The sequence below is a fragment of the Trichosurus vulpecula genome, chromosome 1 (genome assembly GCF_011100635.1).
Source record: "Trichosurus vulpecula isolate mTriVul1 chromosome 1, mTriVul1.pri, whole genome shotgun sequence".
Taxonomy (NCBI): Eukaryota; Metazoa; Chordata; class Mammalia; order Diprotodontia; family Phalangeridae; genus Trichosurus; species Trichosurus vulpecula.
The window spans coordinates 521,826,783-521,854,223 of record NC_050573.1 but is presented as its reverse complement, the minus strand read 5'-3'; the positions used below and the strand labels follow the sequence as shown (position 1 = coordinate 521,854,223).

The window sequence follows — 27,441 nt, the reverse complement described above, 5'->3', positions numbered from 1 at the left end:
TGTGAGTATTTTGTGTTTAGCATTTCTTTTGTGTGTTATCTGTATAAGTACCTGTCCCATGTCTGATTTTATTTTACATTGAGAATATTTCTTCTTCCCACTTTAGGGAAACAGCAAATGTACCCCAAAACGTAATCCCTAACTAATTTTTTCCAGGGTAGCAAGCAGAGGGTTTAATGAGCTGAACACTATGGGGGAGGGGGGAAAAAGGAGCCTGATCCTTTTAGGTATTGAGGCTCCCTGCAGTATTACACCCAGTTGCTGTGCATGCCTGAGTCCAGAGCATGTAGGTCCGTTAATGGAGGAGAGGATGTGGTACCCCAGCCTCTTGGGCCTAGCAAAAGTTACTGATTGTTAGAACAGTTACTGATCATTTGAAGGAACAGAGAGATTCTAAAAAATGGTTGTGAGGAAGGAGTACCTTCTAGGTATGAGGAATCTGTGCAAAGAGTCAGGAAATGGAACGGCATGTGTGAAAAACAACCAGAAAGCCAGAGCTTTCCAGTAAGGCTGGAAAGGTAGCTTGGAAGAGTCACTAAGGTTTCTTGAGCAGAAGAGGGATCAGGTCAGATCTGTTTTTTTAGGAATATCACTTTGGCAGCTATAGGGAGAATAGAATGGAGAGAAGGGCTGAGGTGGGCAGGCCATGTAAGAAGTGACAGGGACCCAAACTAAGACCTGTGTGAACAGAGAGAAGGAGACAGACCGATGACACTGGCATAACCGTCTCTACAACAGTGTAGACTATGAACCTTCTTATATCATGCAGCTCTTCTCCACGTTCTCCCATCAGTCCTCAGTAGGGCTTCTACACACAATGCTAGGGACCCTCCATTAGGTCCCTTGGCATTGGATGGATTCAAATGGAGGACACAGGCTACCTATCAGCTTTCCCTTTCTTTCACTCACTGGATGACTGGCTCACACCCTTTTCCAGTACCATATCTCTCCAATAACACCTTTACACTACATCCCCTGTAGTGATTTTTAGGAATGATTTTTCATTCCTAATACTGTGCAGTCTGCTCATCACCCACCATGTGCCTCTCCATTGCCCTCTAAATGACCTTCAACTTTAGTTCTTGAGGATTTATGGTATTCCATGATTACTAAGCCACAGGATCCATGGTGCTTGACTTTCTTTTCAAATAAGAAGAAAATCAGGTATGTTTTTCCCCCAGAATTCAGTTTTTGATGCCATACCCCCCTCCAAAATTTACTTTTAGTAACTGAATACTTTTCTCAATGAAACTTTCATTTTTTTCTTAGTCTTTTCTTCTTTTGCGTCTAAAACTATGGAGCTAAATTGCCAGCTTCTTAAGTTCTTCCACTAGCTGGTAACAGCTCACATTTCTATAGCACTTGAAGGTTTACAAACCTATGGTGTGACTCACCTCCCAACAACACTGGAAGGACGGTAGTGTGTGTACAAATATCCCCATTTTACAGATAAAGAAATTGAGGCTCAGAGAGACAAAGTAATTTGCTAATACACAGCTAGTAAGTGTCGGAGCAAGGATTCGAACCTGGATCTTCTGACTCTATTCAAGCATCTTAATCCTACAAACCAAACTCTCTCCATTCTGAAAAACTTGAAGGTCCAGCTACCAACAAACTGTTGACTTGTTGTTGTTCATTTTTTAAAAGGACCATGACATCAAGTAAAAGTGATGCCATGACTTGCAAGTGAATTGGATTTAAGTGAGGCAGGGCTGGGCAGTCACCAGCCTCACTTTCTCCTCCAGAGCCATCTGGATCCAGTGGCAAGACATAGATCAGGACGACTAGAAACAACAAATACACCCCCTAGGGATACTCAGGGGTTGAAAGCCAGCACAGTTGGAACTGGGATTCAGAGTTGCTAAGGCTTGGCTGCAAATACCAAGATCTGAGGGGGTAATTAAGTCTTGCTTGTGATGGGGCACCGCCCACTCTACTCCCTCTCCAGCACCAGATACCTGAAAGCCCACGTCTGCTATATCCCCTCCATCCCCCAAGTCTTAAGGCACCTCTCCAGAGCCTTCTCATTGGTGCGGAGGACTGTCTTCCCCCACCCACCCACCCAGGATGCCAGGGCTCAGCACAGGATCTGTTCAGGGAATCAACTTTGAAGGTCCCAACTCCATGCTGGCCCCACCGGAAGCTGCTTCTCCTACTCTACCCCATCCTCCACAGCCTCAGCCTTAGCTCTCTCCCAGCAATCATGCTCCCTAAGATTCCTTTCCATTTTGCCCTCTGTGTAGTGGAAATGTCAATGGACTCACATTTTGAGGAACTGAGTTCAAATCTTGATTTTAGCACTTACTTTAGTTGTGAGCCTTGGACAAGTCAGCCTTTATCATCTTATATCTGGACTATTGCAGTTGGTCTTCAAGTCTATTCTCTGCATTTCCTTCTCCACAAAGTTGCCCAGTGATATCCCTAAAGCACAGGTCATGGAGGCATAGGCTTGAAAGGGAAGGGAGCTCACACTGTGTTACTCCCCTGCATGATAAATCCCTCTGGCTCCCTTTCTTCTAAGAATTAAATGCAAACTCCTTAGTTGGACATTTAAAGCCCTTTACCAACCTAGTACCAACCTTGCTTTCCAGTCTTATACATCATTCTCCGTATTCTACGGTTGAGCTGAACTAGCCTTCTTGCTATTCCTCACATATGAAATATATCTCATGTCTCTCTAGTTTTGCAATCCCTGCCTGGCTTCCTTCAAGGCTCAGCTCAAGCTCCAGTGGAGTCAGGATGACCTGAGTTCAAATGTGGCCTTCCACACTTACTAGCTGTGTGACCTTGGGCAAGTCACTTAACCTCAATTGCCCCCCCAAAAAATGAGATCATTGAAATTGATGGCCTCTAAATTCTCTTCCAACTCTAAATCAGGTTTTTGGGGGCTCACTGAAACCTTGCTTTCTTCTAAAGATGCATCTCTTGAGACCTTCCTCAAGACTGATGTCTCCTCTCACAACCAAAGACAGGAAGGACAAGAAGTTGGCTTACTCCTTGCTTCCCTCAGCTCCTTTTAGACTTTCTTAAGCAGCTGTGTGGCTCGGTGGATAGAATGCTGGGTCTAGAATCAGGAAGATCTGAATTCCAATGCGACCTCAAAAACTCCCTAGCTGTGTGACCCTAGGCAAGTCACTTAACTACTCTCTGCCTCACTTTCCTCAACTGTAAAACAGGAGCACATACCTCCACAAGTGTTAGGCTTTACCTAGGATAAAATGATATATTTGCACAGGTCCTGGCACATCGTAAGCGCTTAATAATTGCATGTTTCCTTCCTCTGTTCTCTGTTACCATCACTCAACAACCTCCTCTCCTCCTTTAAAGGTGTCCAGATCCTTGTGGCCATTTTTTTTTTTTTGCACTGAGTCACAGGCAGCCAGTGGATAGAGCGCTGGCCCTCGAGTCAGGAAGACTCATCTTCCTGAGTTCAGTATGATGGCCTCTGACCCTTCCCAGCTGTGTGACCCTGGGCAAGTCACTTCACCCTGTTTGCCTCAGTTTCCTCATTTGTTCAAATGAGCTGGAGAAGGAAACGGCAAACTGCTCTGGTATCTCTGCCAAGAAAACTCCAAATGGGGTCACAAACAGACATGACTGAAACAACAAATTGTGTTTTGGGCCCTGTGGTAAGTAATGAGCGTGCAAATAGAGTCAAAAGACAGTCTCTGCCTTCAAGGAAGTCACAATCAAAAACCTTACTCTTCCGTTGTTCCTTACCTTCCATGAATCTTCCATCTTTCTCTTTCTAGGGGTTCCTTCGCTCAATTTACAAACAAGCCCAGGTTTCCCCTATCCTTAAGAAAGCCTTTCCCCTGGGGGCAGCTAGGTGGCGCAGTGAGTAGAGCACCGGCCCTGGAGTCAGGAGGACCTGAGGTCAAATCTGACCTCAGACACTTGACACATATACTAGCTATGTGACCTTGGGCAAGTCACTTAACCCTTAAGCCTTCCCCTGACTCTGCAACAAGCTCAAGGCACTGTCAGATCCTTCCCCTTTTCCTTACTGCCAGACTTGGAGATTCTCTGTCTCTGTTTCCTCTCTACCCACTCTCTCCTTAACACCTTCCAATCTGGCTTGGCTCCCCAGTACTTCCTGAAAAACATCTGTCTCCAAAATCACTAATGACCTCCTCATGACTAAATACAATGATCTTTTTTCTGTCCTCTCCATATTCCTTGACTTCTCTTCATCTACTGCATGGACCTCCTCCATGATGCCCTCTCCTCCCTTGGTTTGCATGAAACGCTGCTCTGATGGTTCTCCTCTTTCCTCTCTGACCAAACCTTCTCTTCACTTTTGCTGACTACATTATATATGTGTGTGTGTGTGTGTGTGTGTGTGTGTGTGTGTATACACACATATACATATACACACGTACATATCTTTTGTCTGCATCTTTTAAATACAGATAGTTCTTGCTTTATGTAAATGAACTTTTCAGTAGACCTCTACTTACAGTTTTACGTAATATGGATTTGCTCACATATGTGGGGAAGGAAGGGAAGGAGGGGGCTGGGAAGGGGGCTGCCGCCATGGAGGGAGGTGGCACATGGTTCAATCTGGGCAGGAGAGGAGAGAAGGAAGAGCAAGAGGGACAGACAGACCAGACCAGCTGAGTGGGGCCTGACCACAACCAAGAGGAAGAACGGGGGTGGGGATTTGTGAGGGGGAAAGTGTACCTAAGCTCAGAAGTTCCAAAGACAGACACACTGACAGATAAGTGGGGTAAAAGTCTCCTCTCAGTGTTGGAGGTCTCAAGCTAGGCCCCTGACTCTGAGGTAGCAGCATTGGAGGCCCAGCAGAGTTCTCTCTCCGGCTTTCACTTGGAGGATTTTTTAGGGTTTGTTTTTTTTTTGGAGGAGGGGTAGGAGGCCACAGAGTACCATGCGGAGGGGCAGAAGCAGAGAGAGAGAAAAAGAGAGCCCAGTACTACACAGTAAAGTAAACATAGACATTTATTTGGAACACTGATTTCTTTCAGAATTTGTTATCTAAAATCAAATTTACTTAATGCAGATTTACATAAAACAAGAACTGTCTGTATATGTTCTCAGGGAACTCATCCATACCCCTGGCCTTACTTATCATCTGTATGCAGATGACTTTTAAATCTGTATCTTCACCCCCAACCTCTCTGCACACCTCTACTACCTGCTAACTATTTCTAACTGGATGTCCCATAGGCACCTCAAACTCATAGTATTTCCAGGTTTCTTACACCTTACTTTCCAACACATACTCTTCCATCCAGTGACATTGGCCTCCTGGCTGTGCCACAAACAGGACACCCCATGTCAACTCCAAGCATTCTCTCTGGCTGTCTGTCCCCCATGTCTGGAGTGCTCTCCCTCTTCCACTCTGAATACTGACTTTCCTGGCTTCCTTTAAGGCCCAACTCAAATCCCACCTCCTAAAGGAAGCCTTCCCCAAACTCTCTTAATTCCAGTGCCTTTCCTCTCTTACTTATTTCTTATTTGTCCTGTATATAGTTTGTTTTGTATATATTTGTTTGCAAGTTGTCTCCCTCTATTAGACTGTAAGCTCCTTAAGGACAGGGACTGTCTTCTCCCTCCTTTTGTATCCCCATTTATGGGGCATACACTGTGTCTGACCCATGGTAAGAGCTTAATAAATGTTTATTGGATGAAAGTATCTAAAATACCATTCTCCAACTCATCCAGGCTCATAACCTGAGTCATTTTTGTTTCTCTTTTCTCCTTCAGCCCCCATGTCCCATTTATTGCCAATCCTCTTTGTTCTAACCTTGATAGTATCTTTTGAATCTCTCCTGACCTTTCCACTCATAGGACCACCACCGTAGCTCAGGCCTTGATCACATCTAACCGAGGCTATTATAATAACTTCCTAACTGGCCTTTCTACTACCAATCTATGCTCTCTCCAAAAGGATCCTCTACACCAGAAGTGCCCGACTCAAGGTCTGCACAATACTCCCAACTGCAACCCAACCTGGATCAAAATGTAATTAGAAAATATTTAGTAAAATAAATGAAAATACAATAAAACATAGATAACATAATAATATATTATCTAATATAATAAGCAGCCCACAGGGATCCTGATATGGTTTAATGGCCCCTGTTCCTATTCGAGTTTGATGTGAATTTGATATTACCTCTCTTTACTGTTTCTCAAGTAATCATCCTAGTGCACAGCACTGATCTCATCTCTCCATCATGAAAAAAATTTTCATTAGTTTGACATTGACAACTAAATAAAGTATAAACTGCTTCTGACATTTCAAACCCTTTGCAATCTAGTTCCAACCTACATTTTCTTTTTTTTAATTAATTAATTTATTTTTAGTTTTCAATATTTACTTCCATAAGATTTTGAGTTCCAAATTTTCTCCCCATCTCTCCTCTCCCACTATTCCAAGACGGTATGTAATTTGAGACAGGCTCTACATATACATTCATGATAAACCTATTTTCATGTTAGTCATGTTGTAAAGAAAAATTAGAACCAATGGGAGAAACCACGAAAAAGAAGAAACAAAAAAGGAGAGAAAGAACAAATAATATGCTTCAATCTGCATTCAGACTCTCTAATTCTTTTTCTGGATGTAGATAGCATTTTCCATCACGATTCTTTTGGAGTTGTCTTAGGTCCTTGCAGTTCTGAGAAGAACTAAGTCTATCAAAGTTAGTCATTGCATAATGCGGCTGTTACTGTGTACAATGTTCTCCTGGTTCTGCTCACTTCACTCAGCATCAGTTCATATAAGTCTTTCCAGATTTGACCTACATTTTCAGCCTTATTTCAGTCTATTCCATCTTGCACTCTACAATTTTATCTCCATTCTCATCCTGCCCTCTTAATGTGCTTTGAACCCCCAGATCTGAAACCTGTATAATCCTCCCAAAGTCTGTCCTCCCTCTCCCATCCCCCACCGGCCTCATGCAACAGGACAAACCCTACTCTCTTGTGGCTAGTTTTTGTAATGATCTGCCCAGCTAGTCCTATTATGTACCAAGCACTAAAGAAATGGAAAGCAAAGATCAAACCATTCTCATCCTCACAGAGCTTACATTTATTTGGGGGAAACAAGAAATATGTATATGTAAGTATATGTATGTGTATATATGTGTGAATGAATATTGGCACATGCAGAGAACACTTAAAGTACCATCTCCAGGGAGATGACATAGGGAGCATATTTCCAGGGAAGTAGTTATTAGTGTAATGTAGAGACCTTGGAGCATTTATAGACAGGTAGTTCCGGCATCCCAGTGACCAGGCAGTATTGCATCCAGCTCCTTGCTGATGTTCTCAGGACCAAGGAGTGACTTTTAGGACCCAGCCTTTGATGGCTAAGATAAGGATTCATCCCATACTGATGCTGAATAAGAACATGAACTTGATGGAATTAATGTTATATAGGAATGGTTCTAAGAATGATCCCACTCTCCCCAGGATGTGAGATAGATGGGGTGCAACCCTGAGGTACTGGGAGGAAAAGTACTTTTGTTGTTTTATATTCAACATACAGTACCCTTTTGTCAAAGTTAATTAATGTTAAGTAGTTAACTCAAACTAGGGCACTAGTCACTGACACAATAGAGAGGACACAACCAGTGGGGGCTCAAGTCAATAGCCCTAGAGAAGACAGCCCAATCCCTCAGGATACCCCTAGAATCTTGAAGGGCAGATATAACTGGCCTGGTTCTGGGACAGGGAGATAGAAAGTAAATTGCTACCTAAGTATAAAATTAGGTGGTACAGGGGATAGAGTGCTGGCCTGGAGTCAGGAAGACTCAAGTCCAAATCTGGCTTCAGACACTTAATAGCTGTGTGACCCTGGGCAAGTCACTTCACCCTGTTTGCCTCAGTTTCCTCATCTGTAAAATGAGATGGAGAAGGAAATGTCAAACCACTGCAGGATCTTTCCCAAGAGAACCACAAATGAGGTCTTGAAGAATCAAACATGACTGAAAAGTGACTAAACAACACCAATGTTAACGTGTGGTTCTCTAAGTCAATTTGCCGCCCGCAGAGGTCCTTATAAGTGGTTTCAGAGCCTGCTTTTCTATTTGGGTTTGACACCACTGATCTAGACCAATCGCCTCGTTTTGTTGTAGCTGTTCAGTCATGTCCCACGCTTTGTGGACCATACTGTCTGTGAAGTTTTCTTTGCAAAGATACTACAGTGTTTTCCATTTCCTTCTCCAGTGGATTAAGGCGTTAACCTTTAACTTGCCCAGGGTCACACAGCTAGTACAAGTCTGAGGCTGGATTTGAACTCAGGTCTTCCTGACTTCAGGCCCAGTGCTCTATCTACTGAGGTTCAGAGAATCGAGTGACTTTCCTCAGGTCACACAAATAGTGAGAAGTGAAGCTAGGGTTCCAACTGGAAACTACAGACATCATGGGGCATGTTTCCTGGGAGGAAGGGGAGCACGTGAATCCTCCTTCCCCATCTCAGCTTGATCCAAGCATGTGAGACTCGACCCAAAGTATCCTCTTTCCTTTGACTGCCCAGGGACAGTAAAAAAAAAACTACTCTTGAAACCCAAGATGTCCTCAGGCTCTCTTCCAGACCCTCCCAAAAAGGAGCTGAATTTGAGCAACAGACATAAGCCAGTTTATTACCCTCCCTCTTGATTCCTTTCCCTGCTCACTGAGATCTGAGCTCAGAGGACTTCAGGGTCTCACTATCTTCAAACAGCTTGAGGGAAAAGTCAACCACAGAAGCTGCCTGGGTCAAAGCTCCCAGAGAGATAACATCAATATGAGGCCCACAGAACTGGGGAAGGTTGTTCAAGTTGATACCCCCACTTGCCTCCACCCCAACATGTGGGAACTTAGCCTTCACCACTGCTGCCGTTTGGTGCAGTATCTGTTGTAGAGAAGAAGAAAGAGGAAGGTAAGCACTAGGCCTGCTGCCACCAATCCCAACAACCTAAGCAATGGCTCCCCTCCCAGCAGAGAACCTACTGTTGAATGCAGCCTCACCTCAGGGGAGAGGTTGTCCAGGAGGACGAGGTCAGCACCTGCCTGGGCAGCCTTCAGGGCGTCTTGTAGGCTACTACACTCCACTTCTAGCTTCAGGGCAAAGTCTACTGCCTTCCGAGCCCTTTGAACGGCCTATGGTAGAAGATGGGGCTTAGGGACAGGGACCTGAAGAAGAAGATGTAGGTGGGGGCTGGTTTGGGTGCCATGACTTGGGACAGGAAGGAACAGGAAAATCATAATTATTATTGTGATAACAACTCACAATTCTGTAGTACTTTGAGGTTCACAAAGTACCCAAAGCTCTGTCCTAAGCCTGTGTCTCTTTTCAGTCTATGTGGCCTCAAGGCCACATGTGACGCTCTAGGTCCTCAAGCGTGGCTCTTTGACTGAATCCAAACTTCACAGAACAAATCCCCTTAATAAAAGGATTTGTTCGATAAAACCTAGACTCAGTCAAAAGGCCACACCCAAGGTCCTAGAAGGCCCTTGAGGAGAAAGTTCCCCACCCCTGGTCTATACTATATAACTGGTCTCTCTGCCCAATCTTTCCCTACTTTGATTGATCTTCCACTCACCTACCAAGGTGATTTTTCTCAAGCATAGATCTGACCATACCAGTGAGTTTCAGGGGATCAAATTTAAATTCCTCTATTTGGCATTGAAAGCTTGTCATAATCTAACTCCTTCCTACTTCTCCAGTCTCCTTATACCTTTCTACCCTCCACGTTCTCAACTTCCAGCAACACTGGCCTATCTGCAGGCACTCTATTTCCTTTAGACTGGAGTCTCCCATGCCTGGAACATTCTGTCCTCTCACCGTCACCTGGCGGTGGCTTCCTTCATGACTCAGCTTACCTGATGCTATTACCTCCCATCTGCTCTGCATATATACCCAGTTATTTACATGCTGTCCCTCTCCTACCCCCACCCCATTAGACCACATGCTTCTTGAGGGAAAGGACTATTTTTGCCTATCTTTATATGTTTAGTCATGTCCAATTCTTCCAAGACCCAGTGAACCATACTATCCATGGGTTTTCTTGGCAAAGATACTGGAGTGGTTTGCCATTTCTTTCTCCAGTGGATTAAGGCAAACAAGGTTAAATGACTTGTCCAGGATTATACAGCTAGTGAGGGTCTGCGGAAGGATTTGAACTCAGGTCTTCCTGACTCCAGGCCCAGCACTCTATCCATTGGGCCACCTAGCTGTCTCCAACTTTAGCATAGTGTCCTGCATACAGCAAGTGCTTACTAAATGCTTATTGACTAAATGACCATAGAGCAACCCTGTGAAGTAGGTAGTACAAAGGGAAGGGGAAAGGAATGAGTCTTTATATAGTGCCTATTATGTGTCAGGCACTGTGCTAAGGGCTTTTACAAATATTGTCTCATTTGAGCCTCACAATAACTCTGGTAGGTAGCACTATTATTACACCAATTTTCCAGTTAAGGAAACTTAGGAAAATAGAGGTTAAGTGACTTGCCCAGGGTCACCCAGCTAGGAAGTGTCTGAGGCCAGATTTGAACTCAAGTCTTCCTGACTCCAGGACTGGTGCTCTATCTACTGAGTCACTAGCTGCCGCTAGTATAAATATTATTAGCCCGATTTTACAAATTCACTTAAATTCAATAAGCATTTATTAAGCACCTGGTATATGCCAGACATTGTACTAAGTGCTGGGGGCACAAAAAGAGGCAAAAGACAGTCCCCACCCTCAAGAAGCTTACATGGGAGGAAACTGAGTCTCATAGAAGAAAAACAACTTCCCCAGGGTCATATGGCTCATAAAAGTCAGAGCCTAGATCTGAAGCCATTTGGGGCATGATTAGATAGTTTTCATTGGGTTTCAGGTTGACATTAGTCTGGGATTTCATCTGAGTTAACAGGGTTAGGGTTTGGATGGGATTAGGGATAGAGTGAGGACTGGCACAGTCAGAGATGGGTCAGGATAAAGTCTTGGACTATACCTCTTCCACACCACCAGCTGCCATGACATGGTTGTCCTTCACCATCACTAGGCCCCCCAGGTCATAGCGGTGTGCCACGGCACCCCCCACCAGCAGCCCGTACTTCTCTGCCAGCCGGAAGCCAGGAGTGGTCTTCCTGGTCCCTGCCACATGCCCGGTCCAGCCTGTGGCCCGGGCCATTTTCACAGCAGCCGCGGCAGCGCTGGCCACCCCACTGCATCGGGCCAGAGTGTTGAGTGCCACCCGCTCCCCAAGGAGCAGGCGGTGAGCGGGGCCCTGAACTTCAGCCACTCGGGCCACTGGTACCAGGTGGGAGCCTTCGGGGAGGAACCAGGTCACCTGGCAGTCTACCCGGGAGAAGATAGCATCAAAGAATGGCCTCCCTGCCAGCACCCCAGGGGACTTAGCCCACAGGACAGCTCGGGAAGGAGCTGCTTTGGCCACCAGGGCTGCATAGTCAAAGCCAGGGCAGTCCTCCCGTAACCAGGAATCTGCCAGGGCCTCCAGGGTCCTGGGGGGCAGAAGCAGGGCAAGATCTAGGAGAGAAGAGAAAGGAGGTTGTCACCAGAGTGACCAGAGGGATTGATACAATATTGCCATCTGCTGGACAGAGAAAAGAATTGGAATGCCAGTGAGTGCCCCATTCCCAGGCCTAGCACAGCTTTGGAGGAGTCTTTCTGGGATGGACCAATGGTTCTCAAACATTTTGGTCTCCAGACCCTATTTACTCTCTTAAAAATTATTAAGGACCTTCCCCTAAGGAGTTTTTGTTTAATGGGTTATATCTATCTTACTAGAAAATAAAAATGAGAAAAATTTTAAATATATTTTCATTCATTTAAAAACAATAATAAATGCCTTGCATGTTAATATATTTTTATGAAAAATAACTATATGTTCTAAAACAAAAAATTTCATGAGCAAATGTCATTGTTTCGCATGTTTTTGGAAATCTCTTTAATGTCTGGCTTAGTAGAAGACATCTGGATTCTCATGTATACTTCTGCATTCAATCTGTTGTGATGTGTTGTACATGAAGAAAATCTGGTCTCACACAGATTCGTAGTTGAAAAAGGGAAGAGCATTTTTATGGGCAAAAGAAGGTCTTAGTATTATTTTAAAAAATAGTTTTGACCTCATAGACACCCAGAGACCTTTAGGAGTCCAAGGACAGACTTTGAGAACCTTGCTATAAAGTTATCCTGAGGCCTAGCTGGAAAATTTGAACCTTTTATATTTTTCTCCTGGAGGAAGATAGAGGCTTGAGCTCAGGACATTGCCCCATGGCTTAGCTCCTCCTAGCAGTTTCCCTCCTTGATCAAATCGCTGAATACCTCCCACCCCCACCCAAGCTACCACCAACAAGGCCCACGCCTCTTTCCAAGGAACCAAACATCTTTTCAGAACTGATAGGGCCCTTTGGAGATTATCTCTAGGAGTGGGGAACCTGAGGCCTGGAGGCCACACACACACACACACACACACACACACACACACACACACACACAGCCTTCTAGGTCCTCAAGTGTAGCTCTTTCTGCATCGTTCCATGACATTTGGATTCAGTCAAAGGGCTGCACTTCAGGACCTAGAGGGCTACATGTGTCCTCGAGGCCACAGGTTCCCCACTCCTGATCTAGCCCAACCACCTCATTTCACACATGGTACCAAAAGAGCAAGTGTCAAAGCCCAGATTTGAACCCAACTATTCTAATTCACTGTCCAGTCCTCCAGGCTTCTACCTTCAGACTCCTGGCATTCAAACCAACTAATGGATCATCAGTAAGCATTTAATAGGCACCTACTATTTGTCTAATGTGCTAGATGCCTGTGCTAGGTGCTAGGAATACAAAGACAATACAAAGACAAAGACAGAAAAAATCCCTGCCCTCAAGGAGCATACATTCTCTATGGGAAGACAATATGTACACATATAAGTAAATACAAAATATACAGAATAGGGGCCAGGATTTGGTGGCTAGCTGAAGTAACAAGGTATTAGTATGCTAATAAAGTACAAAGGCCTCCCACCCCAAGCCTTGTCAATCCTTTGCAAGGTATAAATTGATGCTAGAAGAGCAGTAAGGGGCAGCTTTGTGGGGGGTGATCCCTGTATTTATACAAGATGGCAGTAGGGGGAGGGGGAGGGGGAGGGATCTCCTCTCCTGCTCTCACGCTGACTTTCCACAACAGATGATGGTCCATCTAGAAGTACAGCTATTTGCCAAGTAGGAGACATCCCATTTAAGATGGAAGAGTTTGGAATGTCAAGCAGTTTGTGGCAGAGAATAGAGACCCTGTCCAGAAAGACATAGAGAGAGAAAGACAGCATTACAAAAAGAGCAAGACCTCTGGAAGCGCATGGATTCAGGAGATAACTAACCCTGGCAGCTGAGACTCAAGCTGAGGAGAGGAGCAGAACCAGGGAGTTCACCTGAGTGAACAGCTCAGGAAAGATTCCATGAGGACTCCACAGGAAAGGACATCAGACCTGCCAGGACCAGAAGTATGAGTTGTCTTGGATATATATTCATATATTCGCTAGATGAGTGCCTTGCTCCCCTTGTATTCTAAGACCCCACTCTCCCTACTTATTCTATGTGTATTTGTGGGAGAGTGCATCCCAGGTTTCTGGGAGGAATATTTTATAAGTACTGTTCTTTCTAAACTCTCTTAGCCTTTGTTTTGAGCTAATTATGTCTACAAGATGATAACTAAAGGTAATCTCAGAGGGGAAAGGTTCATGAGTTACAGTATTAGGAATGGGTGCCCACACCCAAGGTAGTAGGCACCTCCCTGGGGACCCAACCTGCAAACTTGTGAGCACAAGGTTGAGGAAGTAAGACTAGAAAGCAGACTATTTTCTTTTTTTGTTTTGTTTTGTTTTGCTTTTTCCTTTTGCATGGTTCCTCCCATTCGTTCTAATTCTTCTATACATGACTAATGTGAAAATATGTTTAATAGGAATGTATACATAAAGCTTATATTAGAGTGCATGCCTTCTTGGGGAGGGAAGAGGGGAAGGAAGGGGAGAAAAATTTAAACTTATGGAAATGAATGTCGAAAACTAAAAATAAATAAATTAAATCAAAAACAAGAATTTAGAAAATATGCCATTGGATGAATATATACTGAGTATTGAAATAAATTCATTTTACCTTTCAACAAAAAAAATAGAAGAGATCAAAACTAGAAGTGATGCTTTAAAGATACAGAAAGGTAGATTTGGCCAACCAATCAACCAATAAACATTTATTAAGGATGTACTATGTGCCAGAAAAAAAAAAAAAGAAGTAAGGCTAGATTAGGTGCTACTGTCAAAATAAATATCACGTAATTTGGTGGGGGAGGAGGGAGACAGCATCATAGTAGGAAGTGGTACTTAAGGGAACCTTTGAAGGTAGCCAGGGTCACTAAGAGGAGGAGTGAGTAAACACCTTTAGGAAAGCCACCCTCCACTCTCTTCCCCCTCCCCCACACATACACATATTCCCCAGGCATGAGAGGCATCCTGTACGAAAGCACATAGATGGAATGTCAGGTGTGAGGAGCAGTAGGAAAGCCAGTCAGTATAGCTACACCATCGAGTAGAAAGAGGGGTGATGTATAATAAGCCTGGAAAGGAAGACTGAAGCCAGATTGGGAAAATCTTTAAATGCCAGCAGAAGAGTCTGTATTTGAGCCTGTATTTATACCAGACACTGAGGTCCTTTCTTAAGCTGAACTGCAAAGCATTCAAACTCTACTGCAGAGAACACAACTTCAATAGGCTGGCCGTGTTGATTGAATGCCAAATGAATGTTTTTCTAAAAGACTATTTCACAGAGAACTCCTACAAGGCAAGAGCCTCACACGGAGGTCAGAAGTGATACAAGGACACTCTCAAGGTTTCTCTGAAGAACTTAAATCGATTGTGAGATGTGGGAGACACTGACACAGGACCACCCAGCATAGGACACCCCCGTCAAAGACAGCACTATATGAGCAAAGCAAAAATGCAGTAGCTCAAATGAAATGAGAAATGCACAAATTTAGAGATGTTTCCACTCCAAATGTCCACATGGACTATTTGTGCCTGACCTGTGGTAGAGCCTTCTGAGCTCATATGGGTCTGATCAGCCACAGTTGACACACTGTCCCTTGAACCCAACACAATGGTGTCATTTTGGTCCTCTTCAAAAACAAAGGACAACAACCAACCAACCATTTAAGCCTAGAGGTAATAGAGAGCCACCGAAGTTTACTGAGCAAGGGAGGGATATGTTCAGATCCGTGCTTGTATGGAGGATGGATAGGAAAGCGAAGAAACTAGAGGCAGGGAGACCAATTAGGAAGATATTGCATTAGTCCAGGACCAGAGTGGGGAACCTGCAACCTCAAGGCCACATGTGGTCTTCTAGGTCCTTGGTGTGCCCTTTTGACTGAGTCCAAGTTTTACAGAACAAATCCTTTTATTAAGGGGATTTATTCTGTGAAGTTTGGATTCAGTCAAAGCGGCACACTTGCTGGTCCAGGAGAAAGGTGATGAATATCTGAACTAATGTGATGGCCAAGTAAGTGGAGAGAAGTGGATGAAACCTTAAAATTAAAATCTCTCATTTTACACATAAGGAAGTATGACCTCCCCAAAGTCACACAGGTAGCAGTAGCAGAGTTTGGGTTCAAAGTCAGGTACTTTGACTCTAGATCCATCTCTCTTTCCACTGTGCCATGGAATAGACCCAAGAGATGCTGTAGGGGCAGAATCATCAAAACTTGGCATCTGATTGGTTATTCAAAACCACATTTCCTGTCTAACCTTTCCCCAAAGTCCCCAGTGCAAACCTTCCCATGCTGCAGCCAGGCTGGCCTCCTCACTCTCTCTGTGCCAATAAATAATAAAAGGAAATAGAGGTGGAGGGTGGAATACTATTGTCTGTAAGAAATGATGAGGGGGATGGCTTTAGAAAAACCTGGAAAGGCTTATATGAACCAATGCAAAGTGAAGTAAGCAGAACCAGGAGTAACAGCAATATGTAACAATGATCAACTATGAAAGACGTAGCTACTCTAATCAATACAATGGCCCAAAACAGTTCCAAAGGACTAACAAAGAAAAACGCTGTCTCCATCCAGAGAGAGAACTGATTAACTCTGAGTGTAATTTGAAACATACTTTGTCTTCCTTTTTCTTCTGCAACATGACTAATATGAAAATGTGTTTTGCATGACTACACATGAATAATTGATATCCTCTTGCTTGCCTTCTCAATGGATTCTGGAAGGGCTGGAAGGAGAGAATTGGAAATTCAAAAAATGTTTAAATGAATGTTAAAATAAATAATTACTTTTTTAAAAATAGAGGGGAGAAAGCAGTTCAGTAAAATTAATAAACATATCAACTGAGTCAGACAGAGTATGCAATGTTCTACACCCACAGTCTCTCTTTTCTGCAACATTTCCTTTTTTGAAATCTTCAAACTCTCTTCTATTTAAATTCAATTCAACAAACTCTTATTATGCACCCACTACATACAAGGTATTATGCTAGGCACTGGGGTTCCAAATACAAAGAAAAAAGAAAAAAAAAAGCACTCCTTACCCTCAAGGAGTTTATATTCTACTGAAGGATATAATGTAGACAATAAAGTTAATACAGAGAAATATAACTGTCCCTTTGCAGCCACCTGTAAACATGCTCAGGCTTCCCCAATCCTAAAAAAAAAAAAAGTCATCCTCTGACCCTTCTGCCTAATCCTGCCATTGACCCACATTCCCATCGTCAAAATTGTAAATGATCTATTCTCCCTGACTCAAATTCCTCGTCACCCTTTGTCCTCAATGACTGAGAGTCTGACTTCTGCCCAGCCTTCCTACCAAAGTCACTTCCTCTGAGGTCATCAGTGACCCCTCCCCCAATCCCCAAATCCAATTGCCTTTTTTCAACCATCATGCTCCTTGACCTCTTGGCAGATGGTGACACTGTTAACCACACCCTTCTCTACTTGGATTCTCTCTTTTCCCTTGTCTGCAAAAGACTTAACTCTTCTAGTTTTCTTTCTGCCCCTGACCATTTCTTCCTTGTTCCCATCCCTGACTTGGCATGCTCTTTCCAAGTCCTTAGCGTAATTGTTTCTTAAGGTTCTATCCTCAGTGTTCTTCTCTCAATACATTCCTTTGTTTGACCTTCTCATTTTATTTTCAACTTTAACTATGCAAATGACTCCCAAATCTGACCTCTTTTCTGAGATCTTGACCCATATCTAGGGAGAAACCAAATAGTAAATCAGTAAGTATTTATTAATGTGTTAGTTAGAGGGAATACAAAGACAAAAATGAAATACTAGCCCTCAAGGTGCTTACAATCTACATGGGAGACAACATGTACACAGATAAGTATATGTAACCCAGGTTTCCAGATAAATCTAGAACATTTTGCATAAGACTCTCCTAATCAAAGAGAATGGTATCTCACTGTGTACTGAGGTGATGTGATAGTTTTAAAGAGAAAAAATATTCTTTATTCCTTCTTCAACAAAGAAAGGCAAACTAGTTTCCATACTTAGGGATCAACTCCAAATATATATATATACATATATATATATATGTATATATATATATATATATATGCATATAGAGAGAGAGAGACAGAGACAGAGACAGAGAGACAGAGACAGAGACTTTAGAAAGTAAATATGTTGCAGAAAAATGCTCAATGTATCGCTTAGTTCCAGCTTGCTTCCCTAGACCCTAGGGAACTTCCCCTTGTGTGAGATCAGGACCTTTCTCAGTTGAACTGAGATATTTTTCTCAGAAAAGTATAAGAGAGAAAGAAGAACTCCAGATTTGCATTTAATTTGAATTTGAAATTAGAGCTCCAATTCATCTTTAGCATAAAATACATAACGGATATGTTGGTATTAATAAGGTTAGAAATGTTATGCTAAATTGGACAGGGCTTTGAATGCCAGGCAAAGGAGTTTGAATTATACCTGATGAAAAATAGAATATGGAGCCATTGAAGTTTCTTGAGCAGAAGAGTAATATAACCATATTGCCTAAGGCAGTAGAATGAAGGAAAGATTAGAGATGGGAGAGCACAGAGGTAATAAGATCTTTTTGGGAGACTGCCACAGCAGTCCAGGCAGATGATAATGAGACCTCGTGTGAGAGTAGTGGCAGGGAGTACAGAGAGTGGAAGTTATGAGAGATATTATGGATGCAACATCAAAAAATAATATCTCCTATGATTCTCCTAGCAGCCCTATTTAACTTCTAATTGGCTTTATCAGGAGCCCAGTCATAATTTGAAACTCTTATCAAGCTTGTGGTCCACTAGAACCCCATCCTGACCCCTTGTATCTAGCCACCCACATAAGCTTGTATCTAGCCACCCACACCTCCTCCAGCCTGTATTTGTGATCCTGGTGTTTTTAATTCCATACAACTTAAAGTGCTGTAATCAACTCTAAATTCTGGCACTTCTGGTTGCCCAAGCTTAGTTATAGCTCTGCCGAGAAGTCAGGACAAGGGTGTTGTTGGTGGTGTTTTGGGGGAGTCAAGAGTGGGGAGAAGGAGATGATGAGTTCAGTTTTGAACGTGTTGAGTTCACTCAAGAAAAACATCGGTGACCCCAGAACCTAGTGCAGAGCCTTGCACATAGTGCAAGTAGTGGCCAAAGAAAATATACAACACTATTCTAGGTGTTAGGGATGCAAAGACAAAAAATAAAAAGGAACTTAAACTTTATTGAGTTTGAGGTGCTTACAAGACAACTAGGGGTTGACATCCAGACAGTTGAAAATGGGGCCCTGGAGCTTGAGAGAGAAGTTGGGGTATAGATAGATTGGGGAGCATGGAGAAATGTGTTTTCTTTGGTAAATATTAGTATGGATCCAGAAGACATGGTCTGTAATAACGAACACGTCATACACATGGTTCTGTGATGCCAGATACGGAAGGGAGGAATGAAACAACATTGGTTCCATTATTGTCGCTGTATTCATATGATGGGGGAGGAGTACAGAGCCAGGTAGGGCTTCCCCCATTAATTGAGAGGAAGTTCGCCGTATAGCCTAACTCTACCAGCATTTGGTCATAGAAATCAGAAGATGAGCAGAGCTAGGATCTCTATCAAGCATCTTAGATAGAAAAAGCAGTGTGTGGCCAGGCTTGTCCTATCCAAAAATGGCAGCCTCAGCTTAGGAGACTGCGCCTTTCTTGGACATCACTCAGGAGGCTTACTTTAAATAAGAGGGATTAACATTACTGATCTCTTACATGCTGTGGAGAACGATGCAAGGTAATGTATAAACGGGCAATTAGGTGGCATAGTAGATAGAGCACCGGCCCTGGAGGCAGGAAGATCTGAGTTCGATTACGGCCTCAGACACTTACTAGCTGTGTGACCCTGAATAACTCGGTCTACCTCAGTTTCCTCGACGTAAAACAGAAACAAAAATAGCACCTACCTCCTGTGGAACATTTTATACCATTTTATATCGTTTTTAATTTCAACTAGACCCAGAGCCTGAATTAATGAGTAACTGGATGAAGATCCAGGACCTGGGCTTCTTCATTCTACCTAAAAGTTTGCTCAGGAAATACACTTACCTCTGTCAACAAGGCCAGATTAGACTGACCTAAGGACATTCTTAGCCCTGTTAGCCATTAAAGGATGAGACCCTAACCCCAAGAAAGACTACCTCACTTAATATTCACTGACCTTTGTCAACATTCCTTACAACCCTATTCCATTAAGGAAAATCCTCTTCTTGTATCATGGTTAAACTTACATGGGGGCCATAAAAGTGAGGTAACATAGGCTTGCTGGGTCTGCTAAAATAATGTATATGAGTTTTCTCATTCCTTTGTTCAGACAGTCAGAGCTTGTGCTCTGACTCCTTGTACGTACAAGCAAGCTAGCTTAGCTATGCTTTAAGGGAAAATAATAAACAACATGGATTTTTCTATCACCTAGCTCTATTGTTTCCTTCAACCAAATTTTCAGGTTTAACAGTTATGGTGCCGTGACTTTCGGATGGAAATGATGGAAATGGGACAATGCAGCCCAACCTTGCCAACGCTTTTGGGTGCCATAGGATTAGTTTTTCCTGGAATTTTGGTCTTGACAAGGTGGGAGTAAGTTGCCTCCATTCCCAGCTTCCAAAAAGAACTCCCACAAAATTAGCTGAAGCCTGAAAATTCCCTTTAAGCTAGCTCTGGGGGCAGGGATCAAATCTGTGGTCAAACCCACATAGATCCCCTGGAAACACTGATTGATCTAGAAAATTAGCTATGGATCACTCAAAAACTAGAATTAGAAGTCCAACTGTTCCTCCACCCTATTCCTCACCCCCTCCCTCCCTTCCTTTCCTTGGAGGCCCGGATCCAGGGGAGAAAAACTGCACTTTGCTGTTATCCCCTCCCCCTCTGCCTCCCAGTAAAGGCTCTGATGGGGAAGGAGGTAACTCTATTCTGCTACCGTTGCCTCATCTCTTCTCCTCCCCCCACCCTTTCCCCCTTCCCTTAAGGGCTCTGTTTTTGCCTTCTGCCCTATTCCTGCTTCCTTCCCTTGAAGGCTCTGATTATGGGGAGGATAAATGCATTTTATCCTTACTCTTAGCCTTCCCTTACCTGCCCTAGTCCTCCTCCATCTCCCCTTTCCCCCCTCCTAAGGGATAGGATATGGAGAGTCAGAAAAATCAGGAACACCAAGGCTTCCCCAAAGACCATAGGGGTACTAATAGACAACTCCTGAAAGCTTCTAATTCTCTGTTGTTTAAACTCTGAGCTCAGTCTGTATTTGTTCTGTATTTGTTTTGTTAATTGTAACTGTCTGTGAGCAGGTGCTCTATGTCCATACCGTGTAAAATCTGAAACGCAGGTAGCCAGAGAATTCTAAGGCTGCAGTTAGGGAAACAGAGACTCTTTTTTTTCTCCTTGTCTGGTCTGGCGAACTGGACTTGAAGAAAAAAATAGAGCTGAAACATTTTAGCAGATTCTGGGATTTAATCATTAAAAAGTTTGGAAACTGATTAGTTGGAATTTTGGGAGAGAAAACTCCTGAGACTATAGATCACTCCAGGAACTCTCACTGGTGCTAAAACACCCTCCCAATGCTGATCACTTAGGTGAAGTTTACTTGAGTTACAATCATTGAGATCTTTCACCATTGTTGTCTTCTCTCTGACCGAGCCAGGGCTGTAGTAAGAGTTAGAGCAGTTGAAACAAATCTCTCTCATCCCAGATCAGATTAGGAGAAGAGAATGCAGGAGAACTGTAGGGAAAACTTAAATCACCCTTCCCCAGCTGGCAAAAGGAGGAGAAGGACAGAAATTCACAGACTGACAGTACTCTGACAGTCCTGTGCCCCTGGGTACCTTTGTAGCCCATCCTTTTTGGCAAAGTTTGGAAATGTCACCCAGGTCCTATGCATTCTGCCCACTCTGTCCTCAGCAGCTGCAAAACCGCTTTAGGCTCAGTAAATTCTGCAGTTGTGGGGGAAGGGAAAGGTAGATGGATTTGGACTTTGGTTCGGTTCTCTAAACTCTGCCTCCCAGAATTGTCACCACTGGGAAACTAGCTTCTGCTCTAGGTAACTTCACACTTCTTTGTTCCAATTGCAAAACTGTATTTTAATCTCTGTTTGACCTGTTTCCTGATTTGTAAGGGGAAAATAATAATGATGGTTGTTATGGGATCAAAATGATAATGACTATAAAATGCTTAATATAAAGTCTGGTATATGTTGGACACAACATTATTATTATCTCTCTCTGATTTAATGTAATTGTTAATTTGAAGTGGTTTTAGATACCAAACGTAATAAGCTGAATAATTTCTATATGTGGTAATCTGGAAATGCAATTGATGTCATCTGAAAATTGTTTCTGTATTTCTAAAATTGTTTCTGTATTTCTAAAATTCTCTTAGGTTGTGAAATTTTAGAAGACCATTGTGTGGTAAGAAATTATGTTATAGCAATTTTAATGAGATTTTGATATATGCAAATTGGGTTTTTAAAGGGATATGATAAAATTTGCCAATTTGGAACTGTTATATGTGGCTATAACAAGTAAATAATTAATAATGCTGATATTTAACCATGAGAACAGACTTTCCATGTGAAAAAGTTTTTATATCTGGTGATCTAAAGTTATAGTTTCAAATGATGAGATGAAAGATTCTCTGTGCATGAAGATTTAGAAATGTGTTCACCTAAATTGATAAATGAGTTGTTTCAAGTTTTAAAATGCGTAATTATATTTAGGGCATTGTTACATTTCTAAATTGTGTAATTTGACAAACAGATGAATCAGCAATATTGAAAAAATGTGGTTTTATAGGCAATAATCTTTTCTAAGTATTGGACCTTAGAAATTAAAATGTTACCATTAGTGATTATGAATTCAGATTTGATTTGCTCATCCAACTAAGTTATAGTCTGTTTCAAGTTTTAAATACATGATAATTGCTTGTGGTATACTTATATTTCTAAATTTGTTATGTTATACAAATTGGTTAACATTGCATTGCCTATGCAGTTGGAAAAATAATTCCCTTTCCTCTAGAATGAGTAAACAGGGAACATAAATCCATCAATCTGTGAGGCTGGTCATTAACCTCTTTGCTTTGTTTAAGCTGGAATGGATTCCAGTACAGACAGTTATGTCAGTAAAAATCAATAATTTATGAGTTATCTTGTCTTATGGTTGAAATGTAAAGGAAGACTGAATAATGGGTTTGAGAGATTTGGAAAGGTAAATACAGGTTTGATTGGAAATACAAAAGGCAGATAAGAAAGTCTGGGGACAAATGGGAGTTAGCTAAGCCTCTCATGTCCCAAGAGAATACTAGTTTCAGATGGTTTAAGTAAGTTGAGAAAGAGTGTAAGAAAGTATTTTAAAAGACAGAAAAGTTATGTAGCTTGATTTGATAATGATTAGCTCAATGAAATTTGGGACAGTCCTATCTGAAGGATATTTATTTGCTATTTAAGATTTTATGGGACTACAATTTAATATTGTTTTAAGCTCTGATTACATGAATAGGTCACATGAAGCCAGTAGTGGAATGGCAGGCATTACAGGCTAAGAATTTTAAAGGTGAATGTCTGTGCCTGGGAAAAGTTTTGAAGATGACCTAGGACACAGCCTAGGTAGCATCTTCCTGACTCTATTTCCCAATTCTGCTACTTCCTTTCTGAAAAGGAAAAAATCCCTACCTATTACTCCTAAGCCCTGCTTTCAGTGCCTAGTGACTGTATGATTAGCTATCAGATATGACTCATGCCTGGAATCAAAGAGATAAGGAAGTTCTTTCCTTCTGTTAAGATATATGACATTGTCCCTCTTTTCTTTCATAGCAAATTTATATTATCAAGAAGTTTTGTAAGCACAATGCCAAATCTATTAGGTAATAGATGAATATTGGAATACCTCTGAGTTATTATAATGGGACACAGGCATGAATAGCTTACAATTTTAACTTATGATCATGACCAAATAAAGATTAAAAGAATATAGAGATAGCATCCTCCAAAAGGAGGAAATGGTTAGACAAAGTAATAAGGCAAAGATGTAATGTGATAAATGTCTAATAAAAAAGAAAGGGGATAGCAAATTTTGAGAAAAAGCCATAGGATCAGACTGATTCCTCTAAGAATTATATACACATCTGTGTATGATTGGCTCCAAAATTTATCAATCATGGAAATTCAAGCTAAAAAGTGTGTTTTGGTAATAAGATCTTAAATGTGGATTTTTGCACAAAATTTTGTAAGATAGTAGTACAAGTGAAATTATATCTCCTTTATTGAAGTATCTGTCTGATAATTTTAAAAGGAAGATGAGTTCAATTTATGGTTGGACCTTCATATTTTGAAGGATTCTTATACCAGGTACAAAATTTAGGTAAGGATAGAAACAGCAGATGATATATAAACTGAAATATTCTGAAGTTTATAAAAAAAAAGGAGAACCAAATTTAAGTGATTGTACTAAGTTATACTAAGTAAGAATTATCTGAGAATTTCTAGATCTGAACCAGAGAAGCAGAACTCTCTTTTACTATCTAGGGACCAGATAACTACAATCAGGCATCTGGAAAAAAAAAAGTGCTGCTTTAAATGGACGTTGGAAATATGTAACTGGGATTTAAAGTTACTTTGTGTACCAATTGTGCAATTAATTGCTGGAATTAAATCAGAAACATTTTAAGCTTTGTTAAGAATGGCTTGTGGATTATTTTGTAAATGCCATCAAAGAGACATGGCATAACTGAAGTTTATGAGGTTAGTCAACATTGTTAATAATGATTGCATTATTTTGTATGGTTCATGTTTAAGTTTTCTTGGTTATCTAATGTGTAAGTGTAAAACATGTGACATGTAAATTTCCCCCTCTCAATACCAGTCTGTTGTGAACCATCTAAGTGGTTTGGTCTGTACCTGACTCAACGTAATTGTACAAATTTGTGAATTATGAGAAAAACTTTATTGTATTTGTTTAAACTCAGCCCTGTGTGGCTGGGATATTGAACCATTCATTTCACTGTTTGAACTTAGCCCTGCGTGGCTGGGACATATGTTGTGCTGTTTTTCTCTCAATTATCAAATCATATGTGTTCTGGGAGCTCCTGTCAGATCTGACTACTTCTACAGCTGCCAACTTTTGGACTGCCCCTGCTCCTGAGTGGACTTCTGAGCCCATAGGAGACTTTACCCTCCAGTTTCAAAGAGCCTGAAGGGGACAGCATCAGACACAGGCAACCTTCCCAAGAGCCCGGACCAGAACCTGAACGAAGAACTGCTCTTTCCCTTTCTGAGTCCCTTGTGTTCCCAAGACTGTTTACCTGTACCTTTGGTGTCTTTAGCTTATTTTACTTAGGTGCTCTAGTTTCTCCATTATGCTCCCTACTGATACCCCTTGCAACTTGCTCCCCCTGCTTGTTCACAATTAGTTTACAATTACTGTCCATCTCTGGGGATGTCCAACCACAGAAAGAAAAAAAAACCTGAATCCACCCAGATAAGGAAGATAGAGGTTTTTCCATACTTTAATTGGTCTTCAGGCGAAACTTCCAGTTTGCCTTTGACCAAAAGGAGGAAATGTGGAACATTTTATACCATTTTATATCGTTTTTAATTTCAACTAGACCCGGAGCCTGAATTAGTGAGTAACTGGATGAAGCCCAGGACCTGGGCTTCTTTGTTCTCTCTAAAAGTTTGCTCAGGAAATACCCTTACCACTGTCAACAAGGCCAGATTAGACTGACCTAAGGACATTCTTACCCGTTAGCCATTAAGGGATGAGACCCTAACCCCAAGAAAGACTACCTCACTTAATATTCACTGACCTTTGTCAACATTCCTTACAACCCTATTCCATTAAGGAAAATCCTCTTCTTGTATCATGGTTAAACATACATGGGAGCCATAAAAGGGAGGTAACATAGGCTTGCTGGGTCTGCTAAAATAATGTATATAAGTTTTCTCATTCCTTTGTTCAGACAGTCAGAGCTTGTGCTCTGACTCCTTGTACGTACAAGCAAGCTAGCTTAGCTATGCTTTAAGGGAAAATAATAAACAACATGGATTTTTCTATCACCTAGCTCTGTTGTTTCCTTCAACCAAATTTTCAAGTTTAACACTCCCAAGGTTGTCTTAAAAAAAAAAAGATATGTAAACAAAGAGCTCTGCCCACATAAGTGCTTATAAAAACTAAGATTGGAAAACACGAAACGTCATCCTATTAATTTATGAATCTATTATTCTAAGAAAATACCAGAGGCCATAACAGTATAATGGTAGGAGGCGATAAGAACTCTGTTCCCAACTATGCTGCTAATTCCCTTTGTCACCTTAGACAATTCCTATCCCTCCTCTGTAATATATGGGGTTTGGATTAGAGGCTCCTGCTCTCACCTTTAAAAATATACATATATATATATGCCCCTCAATGCTGTCAAACTGGCCCCAGATTTTTTCTGGATTTAGCTAAAATGCCTCCTTCTACATGCATCCTTTCCTGATTCCCCCAACTATTAGGCTAGTGGCCTCCTTGCCAAATAAAATAAATCTAGTTCCTGTTTCTCAGTGTAATGAGGACTGGTCAGTAAGGCCAGTCCTTATGAACCTGTGCAGCCTGAATTAGCCTACTCAAATGCTGAAATTCTCCACGTGATAGAGGCTGGTGGGGGGAGGGGGCTGCCTCCAGTAGAGTTTTGATGATGTGTATCTTGGAGAGACTTGGGAGTATTTGTAGACACACTGTAACTGGTTCTAGCCTGCTAACCACATGTTTGCCGGTGGTCTCTTTGATTGGGTGCCTTCAGAATGCCACTTCAGACTCAGTCTCTTTCTTGGCAGGATTTATTTTCTTGGTTTGACTCCTTCCCTGATGGCATGCAGGGAGAGACAGTGCTGGCAGGGAAGAGGTCCTGAGGTGTCGCATCAGCTCAGACGTTGTACCCAATCATGTTGGTTTTCCACTCCAGGGGAAGACAGCAGGACCCAGAAGAGGGGGTCCCTTCCCCCACTCCTATGCAGCTCCACCAGAACTTTGCCCCCTCCCTTTCAGGTTGCTGGTTGGAAGGCAAAGTTCAGAGGCAGCTCTGCAAATGCCAGCTCTGTCCTCTTCCCTCGATTACTTCCCAGGAGACAAAATCCTTCTCTATTGCTCCCTCCTCCATTTCCTGAGATCCCTGAGACTTCCTTCTCCTCTATTCCTCCTTCTGGGAAATAACAGGTAGAAAAGAAAAGAAGCTGGAGATCTTTCAGGGAGTCTTCCAGAGGGGAGAAAATACAGGTATTTAGAAGGGAAAGACGAGGTGAGATATTAGGAGGTGGGGGTGAGAGGAAGAAGAGGCCTTTCTTTACCTTCCTTGTCCATGGGGTGGACTGGGCTTCGTGCTGCTCAGTTGAGATCACAGAAACCAGGAGAACACAAAAGAATGGTGGTGGTGAGTGAGTGGGAAACTGGGTTAAGCACAGCCCCTTGTTTTCCCTTTCCCAGGACTCCAGAGCCGATTGGTTGCCTTGCCTCTTCCCCCTTCCCTCCTCCCGTTAATCCTCAGTCCCCACCCAGAACCCAGACTCCTCTGCTCCCTGGGACCAGGAGGAGTACTGACCTCCTGCTATCCTGTACAGTCTGTGTCTCCTCTGTAATTCCAAATGAAGGCTCCAGGTCCTTCCTTCCTCAAGGAGCATCCCTCCCTTCTCCCCACATCTTGGACACTGATAGTGTTTCAGTGTGTGCACGAAAGGGGTTGGGGGAGGTAAGTGTGTATGACTGCTTTCTTAGTGTGTATATGTCAGAAAAGAAGTTCTCTTGTAAATTTTGAGGACTATCTATGTTTGGAGTTGAATTCCTCTGATTTTTGAGATGATGGGAACCCTGTCTATTATCATACCATTCCTTATAAGTCTATTGTCTCTCAGAGCTAGTAGGAACCCAACAAGTCACATAGACCACTAGATGAGATCTAAGCAGGAATCAGCAACACATGATTTGC

At 42.3% G+C, this 27,441-nt stretch overlaps 1 protein-coding gene across 1 annotated transcript; it reads right to left on the bottom strand.

Annotated features, from left to right (window-relative positions):
- Positions 1-8,585: 8,585 nt before the first annotated feature.
- Positions 8,586-26,915, bottom strand: QPRT (quinolinate phosphoribosyltransferase). The gene is made up of 4 exons (XM_036742069.1): positions 26,807-26,915; positions 10,948-11,483; positions 8,980-9,111; positions 8,586-8,863 (listed from the first exon to the last, which is right to left on the bottom strand). Exons 1-4 carry the CDS (start codon positions 26,817-26,819, stop codon positions 8,642-8,644), a joined length of 903 nt encoding a protein of 300 aa, XP_036597964.1. The 5' UTR covers positions 26,820-26,915; the 3' UTR covers positions 8,586-8,641.
- Between the last annotated feature and the right edge of the window lie 526 nt (positions 26,916-27,441).